General features: G+C 38.8%; 1 protein-coding gene across 1 annotated transcript in view; it reads left to right on the plus strand.

Annotated features, from left to right (window-relative positions):
- The window catches only part of WNK1 (WNK lysine deficient protein kinase 1), a 118,294-nt gene that overhangs the window by 23,705 nt on the left and 74,470 nt on the right, over positions 1–20,119 (plus strand). Inside the window, 1 exon segment of the mRNA XM_083401607.1 lies at positions 15,772–15,944. Coding sequence (XP_083257733.1) covers positions 15,772–15,944 — 173 coding nt within the window.

Consider the following 20,119-nt stretch of genomic DNA (forward strand, 5'->3'; position numbering starts at 1 on the left):
AAGTTCACTTTAAACTGCAGAGAGTATGAGTTCTTTGTCAGAATATGTGCAACGGTTCCTTTTTTATAACTTACAGAGTAGCCCAGTAAAACTTTGTATCTCTATGCACAGTCACCACAATCTGATGCTACTTTATGTCCAGGCAGCTCGAGAGCTGGGTCTTGTAACTTTGTAATCCACACAGAATGAAGGGGAATAACACAGTCTCTGTCCACTTATAACACAGTTCTAACTTTTCCTTAACTTTCAATTTATCAATTCCGAATTTGCAGAGTAAATTCCATCTTCTTTTAAACTCCTTTCAGCGCTTCAACTTTAAAGAAGCTTTGCTCAGTACTTTAAACAGGGACGGAAGACTGACTTCCTTTTTAGCGTCTCCCGTTTTCAGCCAAATTGCAGAAATTTGTTGTTCAAATAGAGTCTCAGATTTTCTTACTCACGAGTATGTAGTCTCAAATCGATTGATCATAGAAGAAAGGTCAGCGCTCATCAGCAGCAGCCGCGCGGCTTCACTTCCGCGGAAAGAGCGATGGATTCACAGCACCGCTACCCCCTCCACGTTCCGGAGCCCCTTACGGGGTCCCTTCCACGTTTCCGGGGTCGCTCTTGGTACCCGCCGAATCCCACGGCCACGGGCTCACTCTACCCGTGGTTTGTCTTGCTGGGTCGTCGCTGTGCCGCAGCGCACGACCCTTTTCCGCGGAGCCCCTCTTCAGCGACTGAAGAGGACCGCCATTGCTGTTTCGCGCCGCCTCCGGAAGTCCCTAATTAATTCATTTTAAAGTTGCTATTATGAAATACTTTCTACTCATTTATTTAATAAAATTTGCATATCACTGGACTGCAGAAAAACAAACTTATCTCTGGGTTTCTATTCAGTAGATTCATAAAGGTCATGATATATAGATTTTGATATATGGCTGGATCTAGCGTCAATTTGGCCATGGCTTGCTCAGTGGCCTGTATGTTTTTCCAGTCTTGGTATATTTCCAGTCTGCTTTCTTTCCATACTTTCATTTTAAAATTTCTCAGTTGCCCTCAGAAATGGAAACTTTTTAAAAAGTTTTCTTTAAAATTCTCTCTTATTCATTTTCATCTTTAAGCTGTTTAATGTGGTTGCATTAAGATACATCTTTGTTTACATAAGAACATATGACATGCAACAATTACATAAAATTAAAATTAAACAACTATAAACACTCAGATAAACGTTAATAAATATATTAACAAAGTTATGTTGAAGTGTATCTCTCAAAATTATTACAATTGGTACATATATGAAATGATATATAGTAATGTGTATTGCTTAGATTGCTGACCATAAGTAAAAGGTATTTTGTATCAATAAACAAACTAAACAATTGTCATCTAATAAAGATGCCAATGAAGAGGTTTTAGGTGAAAAAGATGGTTTATTGATCCTAGATTCCTAAGCATGCATTTATTACATAGGATTCTCCTCCATAAACTGTTTTTCTCATCTCTTTACCTATACATAATAGGTTTTTGATGTTTGTCTTAACTGAACAAGATATTAAACATGAAAGGAAATGGAATAGTACTTTTGATTTTAAAAAGCTAAAGCAATTAGACAGGCTAATTTAGTCTTGTCGTAATGAGTTTGTAGGTGTTTGCTTGTGGACCAAGCAAAGGCCAGCTAACAAAATCTGAGACTGCTCTGTATAGACTTATTACAGAACATTCTTAAAGCCAGTTGACACATGCATGCCTGTCATTTTTAATCTCATCACTTGATTACTCAACACTTGATGGCATGATCCTTTAGATAATCATCACTGCCTATTTACATTTTATTGAAAACTTGTGATTTTAACTAATCTCCTAGTTTTATTGACTTTTTTCTTAGTCAACCTATGCTTCAGCATGGAGGAAGAGTGGGATTCAGAAATACAAAATAATTTAATGAAGCAGAATATACACTGACCACTGAAAAGCCTTTTGTTTGAGGTGATATAAGGTGGTGGTTGATTTATGATTGCTCAGTCACATGCAAGGACAATGGTACCTTGGTTTTCAAGCATTATCCATTCCGGAAGTCCGTTCGACTTCCAAAATGTTTGAAAACCAGTGCCTAGCTTCTGACTGGCGCAGATGCCCTGGAAGCAATAGCCAACAGCTGCATTGGACGTTTGGCTTCCAAAAAACATTTGAAAATTGGAACACTTACTTCTGGGTTTTCAGCATTCGGGAGCTGAAATGTTCAAGTACCAAGGCGTTTGAGAACCAAAGTTCCACTGTACTAGATTATATAGCTGTAAAGCCATTGAACATGAATGTGTTCAGTGCTCTATATTAGCTTGTTAAAAAACTATTCCCTATGTTAGCTTGTTAGCTTCTTGCTCCGTGTTAGCTTGTTAAGAGATTATGGGTTTTGTTTTTGTAAATTAATGGACTTAATTTAACTGCTCTGTGGCATTTTGTGTGTAAAATCTTTTCCCCCTGTCTTGTTGAGAGTTCTGCTTTCTACCTTGTTTTCTAAAACAAAGCAAAAAACACATTTCTGCTTTGCCACTCTAAATAGACATAATTTCATCAGCTGTGACTGTTAATTTTGTTTCTTGTGGAAATTTAAATGGCATATGATTTTACTAAACACAATCAAGGTCTAAGGATTGGTGTGCAGTTTCACTGCTCAAAGGCTGTGGCTGTTACTTTGATAAAAATTAGAGACATCTGTTAGTCTCAATGGTTCTGATACAGTTTTATTGGCAAACTATGAGGGAGGCTTAGTGCTGGAATGATGTAAGAATCCTTGGAAGAATACTTGCTGGGGGGGGGGGGAGAGCTACTTTGATTCCGCCCTGCCCCCTTAATCATGATCATGGGGTTCTGATTATGTAGCTCCCAAACCATTTAGAAGGCTTAGTGTTAACAGATCTAGGAATCTTTCCCCAATCTCATGAAGCATTTATGTAGTTGTAAAAGTCTTTTTAACAACATGGAAAAGCAGAACAGGAAGGAAACGTCACATTTTTAATAGTCATTAAAATAGTTTTAGTTTCTTCTAAAAACTGAACCAGGGGAGGGACAAGGCTTGAACTTCAATTTGGGCACATCAAGACTTGGCCCTTGGAACCTATTTTCAGTGCTCAGACAGGTGAAACAGTAGGTGTGTCTCTGAATATTCCTAACACTTTGCTTACCACTTGTTACCACAAGCATTTCCCACATATCTGGCATTATCCAGACATCATTCCCAGGCCAAAGGATACAACCTGCAGTTAAGTTTGAGCTCCTGTTTCTACCATTTCAGAATACTGGGAAGGAAGCAACACAATCCACTGGTATGAAGGATAGTTTTAATTAGTGCCCAGTTCCTGGAAGGTGTCTTTCAACTTCTCCATTCAAATAAACCTGTGTTAAGTCAAACTTACTTGTAGAAAAGGTTGGAAGCTTAGAAATTCCTGTTGGCTATGTTAATTCATTTTGCGTTACATGCACTGTTGAACATAATGTGAAATTAAAAGTACCATAAAAAGTTAAGTGCCAGGTAACTCCACTGAAAACGGCCTTTAATGGGAGAACAAGCATGGTCCTAAATCTACTTGAATGGCAATTTTATGCAAGCAGAAAAAAAGGATTTTTGCTAGTGAAATCTGAAACATTTAAAAGTACAGAGGTACCTCGGTTTACAAACTTAATACGTTCTGGAAGTCCGTTCTTAAACCAAAACCGTTCTTAAACCGAGATGCGCTTTCCCTAATGAGGCCCCCTGCTGCCGGTGCCCTTCCACCGTTCGGATTCTGTTCTTAGACCAAGGTAAAGTTCTCAAACCATGACACTATTTCCGGTTTTGCAGAGTTTGTAAACCAAATCGTTCTTAAACCGGACTGTTCTTAAACCGAGGTACTACTGTAGTTGCTTGCACTACTCCTGACATTTAGTATCCTATATTGGAAGGCTTAAAACTGTTCCTTTCAAATGATTTTACATATATATTAGGGTTTGAGTTAGGTTTCTGTTTCCTAAAGTTACTGCTGTATTTTATTATTCTGAATAAAAGCATGGTAATTTCTTTTTGTGTGTTCTGTGATTAACTATGGAGTTCTATGTTAGTATGAATTCTGTGCATGGCGAGCATTTTTTTTTTACCTGCAAGAAACAAAAATAGATGGCTTATGTGCCTTTAATATGTTGGATGCTGAAATTTTGTGGAATATCAACAACTTTGGCTCGCTTCCTAGTTGCATTGAATTTGACCCAAATAAAAATAGCAGTGAGTAGACAAAGGGTGAAGGTTATTGGAAGAATTTTTTTATCAGTAATATTTTGGCATGGGCATTGCTCTGAATGATGTAGTAGCATACAGTGAAAGTGCTTCACTTGTGATAGTGTGTTCTCCCAATTGTGTTGTGCCAGCACTAAAATTATATCATTAATGCAGTTCTTTAAGTCTGCATTTTTGTGTGTATCTTTAAATGTTTGTTACTCAATGAGCCCAAGCGATAGTGCTAGAAAAAAAAAGTTAAAATATAAAAAGAAGGAGTCTTGTGGTCGTGACTGACAGTGATATTCTGCATTGGTTAGAGCTAGTGGGTTAAGGTTAAGCCTGTAAAAGTTTGGATTGTATGGGGGCATATAGGGAGGAAAAGCTGTTATATTTTGTTGAAGCTGCTTTGTAGCCGATTGTAGCAGTCTTGTAAATAAGCCCATGAAAGTTACTTACATGTGGCAGGTGGGGAGGAAAATTTCTAGCCAGGGTGGGGGGCTGGTTGAAGTGGGATGAAGAGCTCTGCCCCTTACACTTTTATGCAAGGCAACCTGCATGATTTCTATTCTGTGTGTAGAGAAGTGATAGATTTGCCAGCCTATTCACTCAGCTGTGCAGTTCCTTGTCAGCTTATGGCTACTAGGCAAGTCTTAAATGTGCTGAAATATAAGGCTGGATTATAGTTAGGTACTTAATATATACTGAGCTCAATGTTCCCAGCTGAAGCTCTTGATTTTCTCATGGTGAGCAAACTGGCAGTATACCCTTTTGGAATAATTTTAAGTTAAATAAACCATAAGTACTATCTGAATTTGAAAATGTCTGTTGTGAAAATACAAAACTTTCCACTTGAACTTGAAATAAGTCAGAATTGTAACTCGGGCACTGAAAGCTGCTTGACAGTAGCGTGTTTCTTTTGACTAAATCCACTTTACAGATTTAATCCTGTTGCAGAAAGGATTTTAATGAGACTTCTGAAAATATAGTAAATGTAGCAAATTATTGGAATAAAGTTGGAATAAGCAAACAAAGTTTTTGCAAATTGCATGTTGCTGAAAAATCACTTGGCAGAGATCCCATAGGGTTCACTTTTTCATGAGATGTGATATACAAATTTAATAATCGTAAACCTAACCTACATGCATTGGCTGTTATTGGCATTGGTTTGGCAGGTTTTGTGGCCAAACGCCCATCGTGGTGTGGATGTGATGCCAACTCACAGAAGGCACTATACTGGAAGTGTAGATGACCACGCCAAGCGACCCAAATCTTGTATTTTCTCCCTTCTCCCTGCTGGTTCCACTTTAAGTGGGTTGCTTCACATTACTTCATGATAGGGTGTGTCCTGGTAGGAGCTGTATAGAAATTGTGATTATACACAAAACTCTGAGATTGTTGCTGCGGGTCATGTATTTTCAGTTTCTTGATAGGTAGACAAGCAGCGCTGTCTTATAGCTGCTGACACTGGGATTGGCTGTAGACTGCCCTTTGTGGGAGTTAGTACCAGAGGGGGTGTTAAGAGTGGCAATGATTCATTGTGTATTTATGGTGTGCTTTAGCTGGCATTAGTGGGATGTGATCACATATTCACAAATGGCCTTGTGGTGTTTTAACAATGGTTATAGCTGCTGCTTCTGCTACCACTAGTGTTTATTCAGTAAACATTTGTGGTAGAAATTGTGCATCACAAGTTGTGCTGTTAAAATATGACTACGTAGATGAAGTCAAGTAGTTTGAAGCCTATTGATGTCTTTTTATGTTTCTGGCAAGATGCCTTTGTGTATAGTGATAAAAAATGCACATCTAACTGCCTAAAATGTGATTACAAAGCCACCTCTGCTCCAAATTTTTCCAAAAGTTTTATTTCTAGGATATTAGCCATGGAGATCAGATTAGCTTCCCTAACATCGCATAGGACATTTGTTGTGAACTGCATGCCAACTTTTGCATTCCAGTGTTATGTAACACTTTATTGCTTTTTGAAGGAACTTAAGAGGACTCGGTTGTGTAACCAGTGTTGTAGAGATTGGCATGGTAGCCGTTTGACCTTCACATATAACGTTTCTTTTAAAAGGTATGGGATTTGTTAGCCTGCTTCATAATAAATGCAAAAGCTGACCTCTAAAATAATATATCTCTTATTCCTTCTTGAAGTGATATATTTATATTATTTTGAAGTTGTAAAGGAGTCTTCACTCTACTAACACATTCTTTTGTAGGATGGCTGATACTTTCCATCGTTCCTGGAAGAGGAAAATACAGATTCAGTCATCCTTTTGAATACTTATTGGGGAGCAGTGAACAGAATGAAAACTCATTAGCATTTAATACTTTGCTGCTTTATATCTGGCAATTTCAGTTTGTCTTTAAGAATATATCAATGCGCAGTTCAGAATAGTAAACACTGTGTCTAGAAACTTCTTAATTCTTTGGAATTTCAGAATTCTTTTTATTTCATACGCAATATTCAGCATAAACTTTAATTATTTCTCTATTTCTTAGCATGTAATATACACAGCTTGGCTGTGACAACTAAACTGCAATTTGAAAGGCGGGCATTGTGGTTGTGGTAGGGCTGGTCATTTATATTTTAAAAGAGAAATGCTAATAGTGTTTGTTTTCATCTTCCCCATTTCTTCTCACATTGAGATTTGCAACTTGTCTATGTTGAATTATACCATCTTCAGAGATTCACAAAAGACTTAAGTGGGGCAGAAGGAAGGTAATAAGCAGTGTTAGAAATTAGCCAGGTGCATTTTGCTACTGGCGTGGGTCTAGTTGCAGCCACATGAAATCCATATTGTGATATTGGTTCCATAATTTTTGATCATGCATGCAGTATGCAAAAATCCCAGTGTGTTAAAAACTGTGAAGCTAGCCAATGCCTCTACTTAGCTCCATTCTTATTTCAGACATTGTGACATAGCCATATATCACAATGTTGAAAACCAGATATCGCCCAGCCCTAATCTCTAGGTGCCAGGTTGGTGACTGATATCTGCAGCTTTCTTAACCAGGTAAGCAAAAGAGCTTATTTATGTTTTTATAGCCTGCTTTTTTCTATAAGGAGTACACGGTTTACCCCCCCCCCCACATTTAATCTCTACAAAGACCCTGTGAGGTAGGTTTAGAGGCCCAAGGTAACCCAGTGAGCTTCATGACAGTGGGGTTTCGAATCCTGATTTCCCAGGTTTTAGTCCAGTACTCTGACCACTTCACCACACTGGCTTCCTAAAGTACTTCTGCTATGGGGCAGCTATATAAATTAAGTAGGTAAATAAATATGGGGAAAATTTCACTTAGAGAAGGATCTGAAATATTTTCTTTGAAGCTTGAGTTTGTTTTATTTTGGATTATTTTATTTGATGTTTTAATGTGCTGTAAACAGCTTTGAGATTTTTTCCCTTTAAAATATTAAGTGGTATAGAAATGAAAATCATCATTATCACACCACTTTAAAAAAGGCACCTAGACATCCACTGTGGCAACCGTAACCTAGGTTTAAGGCTCTGTTTGGTGATTAGCTTATATATTTGAGTTCCTAACACTGGTAATAAGATGTAGGGACTTGATTATATAGACTCCTTGAACCATGACAACCTACAGAGTTCTGGTTTTGAATCCTGAGAAATAGCCTCCAAACTGTTCTCATTCAGGCTTTTGAAAAATAGAATGGTGCAAAACCAAGGACAACATGTGCCTTAAAATACAAAGTAATGAGAAACAGACTTCTCTGTTGGTAAGACTGTGTATGAATAACATCATAGGTATCTTGCTGTATGATGCATTTGGGTCATATTGTTCATCCTTAACAGTACTGACATTTCCTGGTCATTCTCTTGTTCTGTCCAGCATTCTTGCAGAATAACCAGTCTTTTACTTTGAATTCTCTTTCATCCTTACTGCACTTCATGTTTTCTTGTTTACACCCCATTCAGAAATATATAAAAATGCTACATGGCGCAATAATTAAATACTTCACAGATTCAAAACCATATCCTTTTGGCTTCCTTATCATTAGGCCTTATACACAATTACCACAGCAAACCTCTGAGTTATTCATAACACCAAATGTCTCTTTTGGTTATGCAAGCTAAAAAAATAATGCCTTTGGACACATTAATCCACTAATCCTTACAACCACCCTGTAGGGCATATCAGTATTTTTAAAAACTCAGTTTGGAAGGACAGGTGAAAATGTATAATCTGTTTTTACTTGAAAGTAGTCAGGACAATTTAAGAGATTTAGAAGCAGGAATGCAAACACTGCAGCCACCTAAACAAGTGTTTATTTATTTTATTTATGGATTGCTTCCTGTTAAATAACTTTGAGAACTTTCATAATAAAAACAACAATAAAAGCACATAAAAATAATTTCAAGCATTAAAAACAATATGACATCTGACTTTGACTGAAATAAAACAGTAAAACCCACACTCAAAATCTAAAGCATGCCAAATTGCAGCTTTCAGGCATAGGATATCATACTGTGACGTAGAAAGGAGGCCTGGCAAGACTAAGGCTTTCAGCTGCTTCTTGAAGCATGAGAGAAATTGGTCTAGACCAGTCTCCCTAGAGAGTGGGTTCTGGAGCTGTTTTACAGCTGAAAACTGAATTCCACTAGCACAGGAAAATTCTAAATGGGACTCTCTTTGTTCCCTACATGCAAAGGGGTAAGCTTGTGCTGAGGCTCAGAGCTATCCAGTTAGTTTTTGCCTAGCTGCCAATTGGTGATAGCAGGCTGTATGGGAAGAGGTGTTTCAAGTTCTTTTTTAAATATTTATATTTAATTATGGTGATTTCAGTTAAAAGAAATAAAGTGAAACAGAAAAAAGAGGAAAGTGAGCAGGAGAAAATAACAATGATACATTAAAAAACACAAATATACAAAAAAAGAATAAGCAATATACGATATTCCCATACATTCTTGTATAAATTGGTATAGTGATATTGTCCTGGTGCTTATGTAAATGTTAATAGCCTACGACATTATGTATAAACTCATTCCAAATTTTATCGTATTTATCCATACAGAGTCTGTGCCTGTAAGCAGTCCGTTCATAAATTGCGAGTGATGTCATATCATCTGTCCATTGATTGAAAGCTATCATATCTTTATTTTTCCAATTCCTCAATATCAATCTCTTGGCCACCACTGGGGCACGGAAAATCCATTTCCATCGTCTTGTTGATTATTTCCATACTGCAGGAATATAGTTCAATAAAATATTCGCTGCTGAAAGATTTAACTTTCTGCACAGTCATAGTTACACAGTCCAGCAATTTCTCCCAAAACTTGTTAAGTAAAGAACACTGTACAAACATGTGTTTCAGAGAGGCATTGTCCTTGCCACATCTCCAACACTGAACTGTCTTAGCTAACCCTTTTTTATACAACCGTAAAGGGGTCCAATAAACTCTAAATATTATTTTCTGTTGTATTAGTCTTAATTTTAAATCTTAGGTATTGAAGCTAATACATTTTCTTTAAAAAATGTGCTCTATGTGTGAGAGAGATGTCTATTATGTATGCTGGAAAGGTGCTTGCTATACATTTGAATATTTCATAAAATACATTGTGCCCAAATATTGCTAGATGGTTCCTGAGGTCAAGGAACAGGTTTCTGTCTGTGTTTGGATACAGCTGGACACTATTTGAATGAAGATGGTGGGCTGAAACTTTAAAAGCTGCACTGATTTTTTGGATTTCTTACAATTCCCAACAATGCCAGTTATGAGTAGTATATATTAATTGCTTAGTATGAATTATTCAAGTATAAACAGTAGTTAGATCTTCACATGCAAGGCAAACTGTACCTATGAGACTAATTGGGACGTTGTTGAACTAGCCAGAAATTATAAACAAATCTAGAAGAAAAACATTGATTTAGAGTTCTAGTATGTTAGCTGGCATATTGCTTATATTTGAGTTAGTCATAGGATAGGAGAACTGAGCAGGCAAACTGGTGATAGTTATAAGTATTACTAAAGGCTATATTTGAAGATGGTATTTTCCTAGGGCAGCTTCCTTGTAAAGAGGAAATGAATACAAACACAAAACTGAACATTGAACGGTGACCTTATCCAAAGCTATGATAAGAACTGCATTTGCCCTGCACATGCTTCACTCACACTTTGGCTTTATGCATACAAGAGTTTGTAGTTGATTTCCTCAACTTGGTAGATTTTATACCCCAAAGTGTGAAATATAGGAGCTGTTGGCACTAGCTTCTTGGCCAAGGTTTCTTTTTGTTTGCCTTCCCTTGGAACACATTAGTCTTATGTAGCCCCAGGGAAGGTGCGAGAGCGGAAACCCCAACAGTTCTCTCAGACTGATATTTGTTTCAGGAGTTGGCATGTGCTCCCTGGCCTGGGTTTCCATGCTTCTGCAAGGAATAATATCTGACACTGACCTCCTTTTGGACTCCGTACAGTTCACTATTATCTTTTTTGAAAAATACCATCTTGTTCTGCTGTTCTTGGGTTCATGAATGCTAGAATTTTCTCCTAGGCAACTGCTCTATTCCTTCCAGTCCCCTGTGCTTATGAGCAATGTGCACAGGTGTTAAACATCTGATTGTTTGTTGCCTAGCTACAGTTACTATAGTTTGGGATCCCATTGTTCTAATTATACTTTTTTTTTTAAAGTGTGTCTTTGTCTAGTTGCTGGCAATGCCATAGTTTGTAAATTTAAGCATTTGCAGAATAGCCGGCATGTTAAGTATTTTATCTACTCTTTATCGTTTCATGTAAACAAAAACAGAATTTTGAAGATACCAGTTGCTATGCACTTGCATTTCTCATAGACTTTGTAATATCTGTCCTTTATAAAATATCAGTGTTTTCATCTTAGAAAACCGTAATCGGAGACTGTGTACTGCATTATGCATGTGTGTGTGCTTTTAAAATTATCTTGCTCATTTAAAATTTATAAGCTCTCAAAGACAGTTTAACTCACCCATGTGAATCAGCTAGAGAGACTTTGCTCTGGGTTGTCACCATCGTCTGCAATGAAGATATCGTCTGTTAGAAATGTGTGTTTTTTTCTTGGAGTGGCATACATATTGTGACACCCCAAAGGGAGATTCACCAGGCTTGCTCCACTTAAAACCTTTAGGGGATTGGTTAAAAAACACAGCTGGAATTCAGAAAATATGATCAGTATTTATTTCTGGGACAAAAAATTGTCTTACTTTTGGAGCAACTATATTTCCTTAAAAACAGCAACACTTAAATGTGTTTGAAAAGTTATATTGGTGACCCATAGTTGGCTTTGCTCATCCTCACCTCTATTTCCTATTCACCTTCATCTGCCCATGATGGCAAAGTCATTCAATTGACATCACTGCCCAGAGGGGGGAGGGCAGACGTGTGTGAGCAGAATAGTGGCTGCTGACCCATCTTCCTTGTTTCCATTGCCTCTTGTTCTTTCCTGTTCAGAAGGAAATGGTGGATTAGCAGTCAGCAGTGATGAGGAGAGGAGGAGCAGGGTTAAAGACCCTGAAATGGAAGGCTTGCTTCTGGGTTATGGGCTTTGGAAGGTGCAAGGAATAGCTGACTCAGTGCCATGCCTGAATAACCTTGTTAGTGATAGGAGGATGCAGAGTGCCAACATGGACCTAGAGAGAGAGTTGTAGTATTCTAATTTACTAGTGGACACACAAGAGTGGTAGGAAAAATATTTTTTATAAACCATTGGGGGCAAGGGCTATGTAAGCATGATTCCTTCATGCTGCCCAGACATGTTGGTGACAGAGAGTGGTGCACAGGGATAAGGACCTCCTGGAGTTGGGGGGAGGGGGCAGTTTCATTCTACCCACTCCTTTATATAGCGAGGGTGGATGGGACACTAAAAGAAACACATGGTAGCCAAGTATGCAACTTGAACAATTGCTTTGTCGTTCTCTGCTTGTGAATAAAAATAAAAAAATGAAATGTCCACTGGGGAAATGGGTTGCTATTACCTGAATGTTCTATGAAGTTTCAGGGGCCTGTTTATTTGGATCTGGAGCTAAATGAAGTTGACCAAGTTATAAGTGAAGGTTCTTCTAATCCTGCAGCTAGATGGGAGAAATATTTGAAGGAAGTCTAGCTGCTGGCCTGGCAGTTGTATGAATGTTGTTTAATGTGTCTCCTTGATACTTAAAAAAGTTACTTGCAGAAAGGAAAGGAAAGTTAAGCTTTGGAACACAACTAAGCATTTTAATTTGATGAACTATCAATATAATTCGGACCATGATATAATGGGTTTAGTGCTACACATTGGGGCATCTCTAATACTGAATGCTGATTCCAGTGTTGAATACCTGTCAAGTATAAATTGCCAAGAAAGGCTAGTTGTGGTTTGAATGATTCTTTTATTTTCTGTCCACATTTAGTGCCCTTATATTACAGAAATGCAAGTCACATGCTGGGTAGTGTTGCATTTCTGTTGAAACAATGTCAAAACAATTTAATGTGGGTGGAAAGGAATGAACAAAGCTAGCAGACAAGGCTTCATGCATCTGTTTCAACTTGCTAGGGAGGCAATATTGTTGAAGGGGATGTGACGAGCCCTGGAGGTTTGCTATCAAGGAAATCCATTTTCTTTATTATCCTTTGGGATTTCATTTATGATTTGTTCTAATTATCTGTTTATAACAGTGAAAAAATAAATTCCATATAAGCCATGGACCACTCTTAATCATTACACAGCAAAGCACATGTCATCTTAATATTGTGGGGCAATTAAATTGAAATTGATAAGCGGTAGAACATGGTTGAAGACTTCCACACGGTCATGCACCTCATTTAAATGACCAGCCTGTGTGCTGTAGGGGTTTTGCCCTGATCGGTAAGGAACTATGTATTGTTAAAAAGGTTGTGTACCATCCCCAGTCCCTGGTGAGCAGTAGCAAGATTACAGGGGTTCCAGGCAGCTACCCAGAGTTGTGTTTCCTTAAACAGTATGTTATAATACATTGTCAGCTGCAGTGCAATTCACTCCTTTCCCAAATGACTTTGGAGTAAAGTTAGCATTTGACACACCCTGCAGAGAACAGGGAAAGCATCTTAAGTCAAAAATTCCATGTTTACATCCAAAGGTTAAAGGCTTCCAGTAAGAAACGTACTTAACTGGCCTGGTTTTGCTGTCTAGTCACCAGTAGTTCATTTTTTAAAATGTGTGCAAATGTGTTTGCTTTCTCATTTAAGTGCGTCTTTGAGGAATACTTGAAAAGGTTACTGGGCTTACATATACTGCTTGTTGAATCCTTGCAATCTGAGAGAATTTGCAGAAGACCCAAAATATGTGGCTTACCAGTTGCCCTGTTCCAAAAGTGTAATTTGCAGCACCAGCACTTCTAATAGCATGTTTTCTTCTGATTTTAGTGCAACAAAAGTGAGATAAATTCTTTTGTCATGCATATGTTTGTGAATTTTGGGAAAGGATGGTAGTAGACGAGTTTACAGTACAATCACATATTCCACACATTTAACTTACATGATTGAACACCTGCCAGTTAAAATTGCACAACTGGAATGTAATCAAGGTGGAGCTTAAAAGCTATTTTGGGGTCAGGTCCACTGTGTGGAAAAAGCTTTTAAAGGGCAAGGGCTGCTCTGTGTAAAGGTTCTGGAAGTTCTGGGCATGTTCTCTCTCTTCCCTTCCCCCACTAGCCACAAGGATGTTCCAAGGGTTTGGGTATACACAATTTTTGTGTATATGCGGAACCCTTGGAACCAAAACCCTGTGTAAGATGTGGTTATATTGTATTCTGTTTGCCATTACAAATCTGTTGCAAAAGTACTTTTAAGAAGAGAATTGTGGTGGTGGTGAAATTCAGGCTTTGGAAAGTTCTGTATTTAAATTTCTCAGATTAGGTTACTCAATGTTTCTAAATTTGTAGAACACAATTGCATGTGCTTCGCTTTTCAATCCAGGGTTTTCTTTACTCTTTTGGAATTCAGCATTGTTGAGATCTCCAGCCATTTTGAATACCAGTGGCTGGAAACCGCAGGTGCAGGGTGCGTTGGGGGGGGGGGTGCGCTCTTGTGCTTGCGTCCTGCTTGCAGGTTTCCCACAGGCACCTGGTTGGCCACTGTGAGAACAGGATGCTGGACTCGATGGGCCAATGGCCTGATCCAGTAGGTTCTTTGTATGTTTTTCAAGTAGCATTGTTACATTGTTCTGGATTACTGAGGCATTCTCTTTATCCTTTGTGTGCGAGCACATTTGCTTAAATTCTTGAACAGCAAGACTCTGAATTCTAAGATAACATTCAGTATTTCATGCTAAAAAAAGGACCTAGCAATCAAAACTGTCAAAAGGGAAAAGAAAAGCAGCATTCAGTAGAAATACAAAAAAATATATGAATTGCATAAATTAGTATATAACAATTTAGGACCAGTTTACCCACAAGATTGCCTTACCCTACATGTGCCCACTTGTCCTCTTCAATCTGCAGAATTGGCATTACTACAGGTGCCATGTAGAACTCGTTCCACATTTGTAAGAACGTGGTCATTTAGTGTGGCGCTGCTTACACTTTGGAACTCCCTACCTATTGAGATCAAGCACCTTCACTGTGCTATTTTCAGTGCCTGCTAAAACCAAACTACCTCAACACCTGATTCACACAATAGCACAGCAGAGAGAGGGAGAGAGAAACAAATTATTTTTGCTGCTGAGTGATTCAGGGGGTCTGCAGGGTAGCGCAGCAGCAAAAGACATGTATTTTACAGTCACGCTACCCTGCAAGACCCCCTGAATCACCAGGCCAGGCAGGTGGAGATGTTAGGTGTCAAAGGTGGTGCTTTGACATCTCCATCTGATCGCAAGAGGCCAGTTGCAAGTTGCAAAATGTGACTAACGCCCAGCTGATTTCAAACCCTGGTCATATCTTACCCTGACTGGGCCTGATAGGAGTTAGAATGCTGCAACATCTGGAGGGTCACCACAGTTCTCTGTTATTTCTTTTATCATCCTTTGATAGTAATTTCAAAGTAAGGATTCCTTTATAGGGTTATGAGTAGTCATGCAGCATATTTTAAACCTTGCAGAAACTAGAAATTAAAGTATTAAATGAGCAAATTGTATTTTTAAACAAGGTTTGTCTGCAGTGGTTAAGTGTTCATACGTTTGTAGGCAAAGTCTGATAAGTTTGCTATAAATTCAAAAGTAAATTCTCCAGATGGGTTTTTAAGGACTGCACGAAGTTCTGTAAAAACCATGCTTTTCTAGGGAAGAAGTAGCTGCTACAAGTTTATCTGGTCACCTGAGGTGTCTTTCTCCTTACAGTACTGGTAAAATTTAGTATAGCACAAGTAGACACCACTGACTTTCTGCTGTGGAGATAAAGAATGGAAAACTGCAGTGATGTTACACCACATGTTGGCTGAAGAGGGGTGTGTGTGCGGCTGGGCTTCTTCAGTCCTGTGTGTCTTGTAGCATCTGATCCTGCCCCAAGAGTCAGCATGTTTGTGGCCTTGCCTATATAATTAAGTTTGATTTGTTTTTGTTCCAGTTTTTCATATATGTTTTCTTGCCCCCATCTTTTAGGATCGGAAGCTGTCCAAATCGGAGAGGCAACGATTTAAGGAGGAGGCTGAAATGTTGAAAGGGCTTCAACATCCTAACATTGTTAGGTTCTATGATTCCTGGGAGTCTACTGTCAAGGGAAAGAAGTGTATTGTTCTGGTTACAGAGCTTATGACATCTGGCACATTGAAAACGTGAGTATAGGCTTGCCAGAGCCATACACTAATGATGAACATGGATATCAAAATACCAAAAAATAAATGAAAAGTTTTTGGGCAAAAGCCTTTTAAAAGCCATTGGATATATATTTGGATATATTGACCATTTCTGAGAAGGAGGTTCAGAATGATAGCTACTGTGTACTCTTTGGGCTTTAAATTATGAAACCTCTCAACCCATTGTCAGTGCTGTACTGTGAAGGAAGAAATGTTAATAGGCTTTGAGGTCCTACTTTGGCAAGCCATATCATGTCTCCTGTACAGCAAATGCTTGAAATTCCAGGCAAAATAAGCAGCAAGGGAGTCCTCTAGTGGTCAGTGAAGCACTCTTTGCTCTTCTCTATATTTTGATTCAGAATAGAATTATATATCAAATAAACTATGGGGAAGGACCGTAAATATAGCATCTGCCTTGTATGTCGAAGGTCCCAAATTCAATTCCTGGCATCTCCAGGTAGGGCTGGGAGAGAACCCTGCCTGAATCCGTAGAGTGCTGCTGCCATTCAGTGTAGATAATACTGACCTAGATGGACCTATGCTCTGTCTTGGTATAAGGCAGCTTCCTATTTTCATAAGTTCATGTAATATCATTAAGAAATTCTTACTTAATTAAACTGTTTTTAAAATTAGAATTCCTTAATGGCAACTAGTTTTTGTGTGGAGGTACATTGTGAGGTAGCTTGAGAGTAGCTGTCAAGTTTGAAATCCTCTTAAATGAATGGAATCAGTGAGTTACGGAAAAGGACTGTAGATAAGCTAGTCAAAGTATCTCAACTTGAGTTCTTTCTGAGGTCTACTGATGCCCCAAAACAGGATTAGTTAAAAAGCGGTAAAAGGGATCAGTTACCAGGTCTGCCAGATTCCTTTTCAGAAACTGTGGGTTTGGAGACCAATTGCCATTTTCATGCCAGATTCTTGTATCTCAGCACTTTGATGAATCTCTTTTATTTCCCAAATCAAAGACAACAGGATTAATTGAATTTACCTGAGTTGTAGTCGAAATTTGGCTGTCCATAATGGAATTAAGTTTAAATTGTGAGTGGTTTACTTCTGTCCAGGTACAGAAGCCTGTAATTAGTCTCTGTTGGCAACTTTTGTAGGCTTTATTATCGGCTTGCATGTGCAGTGACTGAGCACATGTAACCACCATTACAAAATATCTTATTTGAGCAACAGCTGTATCTGCTAGCATCTTCTAAAACCCGCTTCCCCCTTTTCCCAAGCAAGCAAACCGTCAATCTTAGAAGTTATGGCTTAAAATAAACTTTAGTTAAACAAGCCTGCTTCATAAGCCTCATTTAGATTGGCTTAAATTGACCAGAGATTAAGAATATAAGAAAAGCTCTGCTGGCTCAGACCACTGGCTGATCTAGTCTAGCATCCTGTTCTCACAGTGGCCCAACCAGATGCCCATGGGAAGCTTGCAAGCAGGACCCGAATGCAATAGCATTCTAGTCTCCTGTCAGCTATTACTACATGTCCTCTTTTGCATGCTTTCTTGATTTCCTTATTCATCTTAGGATCTCCCTGAGCATTTAGATAATGGAGGGTAATAGTATATACCCCATACTAAATTAGTCATGGGGCCCAGTATCGCCACCCACAATAATTTTGTGGACAGGCCTGCCTCTTTTGGGATTTGTAGTTGGCTTGATTCAATGTCCTCTTTGATGTACAGAGTGAAACCATCTCCAGTACAACCTTCCCTGTCCTTACTATAGAGTCTATATCTGGAGATAACAATTTCCCATTACCTCCCTCCATTCTACGAGATTCCCATTGTGCCCACTATATCAATGCTGTCTTTTAAGACCATGCACTCCAGTTTGTCCACCTTGGCTCAGAAGCTTCTAACATTAGCTTATAAAGATTTACATACAGTGTCCATCTTCAAGCATTCCCCGGTGCTTATCAAATTCAAACCCCTCTTCCTACAACCAGTGTCTCGTCCACACATTGGGATTGCTAGCCTGCACCACACTAGCTGGTCCTGTGTGTGGAACTGGTAGCATTTTGGAGAAAGCTACACTGAATGTCCTGGCTTTCAGCATCCTATCTAGCAACCTAAATTTTGCTTCCAGGACTTTGTGACTACATTTCCCCCATGTCACTGGTGCAAACATGCACCATGACCACTGACTTCTCCCTAGTACTAACCACCTGTCTAACTGTGGGCAGTGGGCAACACCTGCACCCTTTGCACCAGGTAGGCGGTTCACCATGCAATCTGTATGCCTATCATAATGGCAACCATCTATGCCTCTAATTATTGAATAACCCACAACCAGGATCCATCCACCTCCTAGAAAAATATCCTTGGCACAAGAGGATACCAGTTCCTTCTAATGTATTATTTCCCTCTACCTCAGAGCAAACCTCCTTCCCTGAGACCCTCAACCTCTCTGACAGCTGGGGAGCTTTCATTCTGGGAGTGGGCTGCATGTTAGATCTTCATGAGCCTAGAAGGTTGTTGCTGTGTTAGTCCTAGGAAATGGTTTATTGTTTTTGCAAGTTTTGATAAGGTAGTATTTATGTTACAGAAGTTCAGGACAAATGGGAAAGTAGATGATACTCAGCATTTCAGAGGTGGCTAGAAATGGAAATGCATTTAGTTACAGCAAGTACTTAAAAGATTTACAAGGACACTTGGAAGTGACTAAAACATTTGAATTAAAAGCCACATGTCACCCACATAAATTGAATTACAGATGCTATTTCACTTCCTCTGATAGATTTCAGTGACCTGTAAGCTCATTTTCGTTTGCTGCAACATATGATACTACCTTACCTGCCAATCTGTTTTAACAGAATTAGCCAGTACTGGTATGCACTGCTTTCAAATTCAGAACAGTGCTTTGGTTCATTGTTGCTTTCCCTGGGTGAAATGGGGGAAGGAGCATAACTGCAGAATGTCAACTCAGAATGAAAAGAAGTTTTTGTTGGAAAGTGAATGACAGCTATGATGTCACTGTAGCAACCACTTAGCTATTGAAACATTAAATGAAGGAGCTCAGCCAGGAAGCCTTGGTTACAGTGTAAACTTGCCTTTACTTGACTGATGGTAATTAAGCTAACAAATGAAAAGATTTTTATGTTCTCCTTGAGACCTTGATCCTGTCCAATGACAATATCTGCACTAATTTTAAGAATTTTAGAAACATACCCACTACCCTTTATCTAAATGTGAGTGAGGTGCCAGTGCTTCCAGAAGCATTTTGCTCCTCCTCGAAAATCTGGTGGGAAAAGTTATTTTTGTGTGCCTTGACAACCCATTGTCCTGTGAACAAACCTCATTATACCCCAGTTAGCTTCCAGGAAAATAATTTAATTTCTTAGTTCAGCCTTTAGCAATACCCCTTCCCCCCATAAACCTTTCCTCTATATTGACAGGCTTCCTCCTTTCCATGTAACGTTCAACGTTCAAAGGTTGCTTCCCATGTCACCCCCCATGACAGGTGTTTGGGATTCTGTGACTAGCTCGGATGCCATTATTATATGATCTTACAATAGATGCTTATCGTGATTATTCCACAACAATTCAGTGCATGTTCTGATCTCTGCTTATCCACTTCATTGTAAGAGCATGTCTTGATAGAATAATTTGGACAGCTGCCAGTTCTGGATGATTGATACTAATCCCCATTGCTACAATTTCTGTAGTTCAAAAGGAGGGACTTTGAAATCACATTTCAAACATTAATCCTGGTGTGAAAACTGCCCTGTAAAAAGCATTTGAGAGATGGTTTCAGAGGGAAATTGGAGTTCAGCTTGGAATAAGAGTTGAGAAGAGGAGGATATTAGAAGGAAAGTATGAGTATGAAGGGCTCATGGGAGACTGGGAGAGGAAACTGCTGGTCTACATGTTCTGATTTGATTTCTTGGCTAAGATACCCTTTGAGTATTTTGCTGCTCACATAATATCACTCAGGTTTTTGTGCCCATTGCACAAGATACATCTTAAGAGAGGCAGTTTGGCTCAGCTATAGTGTCTTTGCTTACATTCTTGGCTCTTAAAACGTACTTGTCCGTTGCCAATTCTTTTCTCTTAAAGGCTTTGGGCCCCAACATTTCCTGCCAGGGATGCTGACTTTTCAAATATTATCCTAAGCTGGTATCACTTCTGATGTCTCTTGAAAATGGAGCATTTGCAG

This window comes from Podarcis tiliguerta (genome assembly GCF_965153285.1).
Source record: "Podarcis tiliguerta genome assembly, chromosome: 10".
Classification (NCBI taxonomy): Eukaryota; Metazoa; Chordata; class Lepidosauria; order Squamata; family Lacertidae; genus Podarcis; species Podarcis tiliguerta.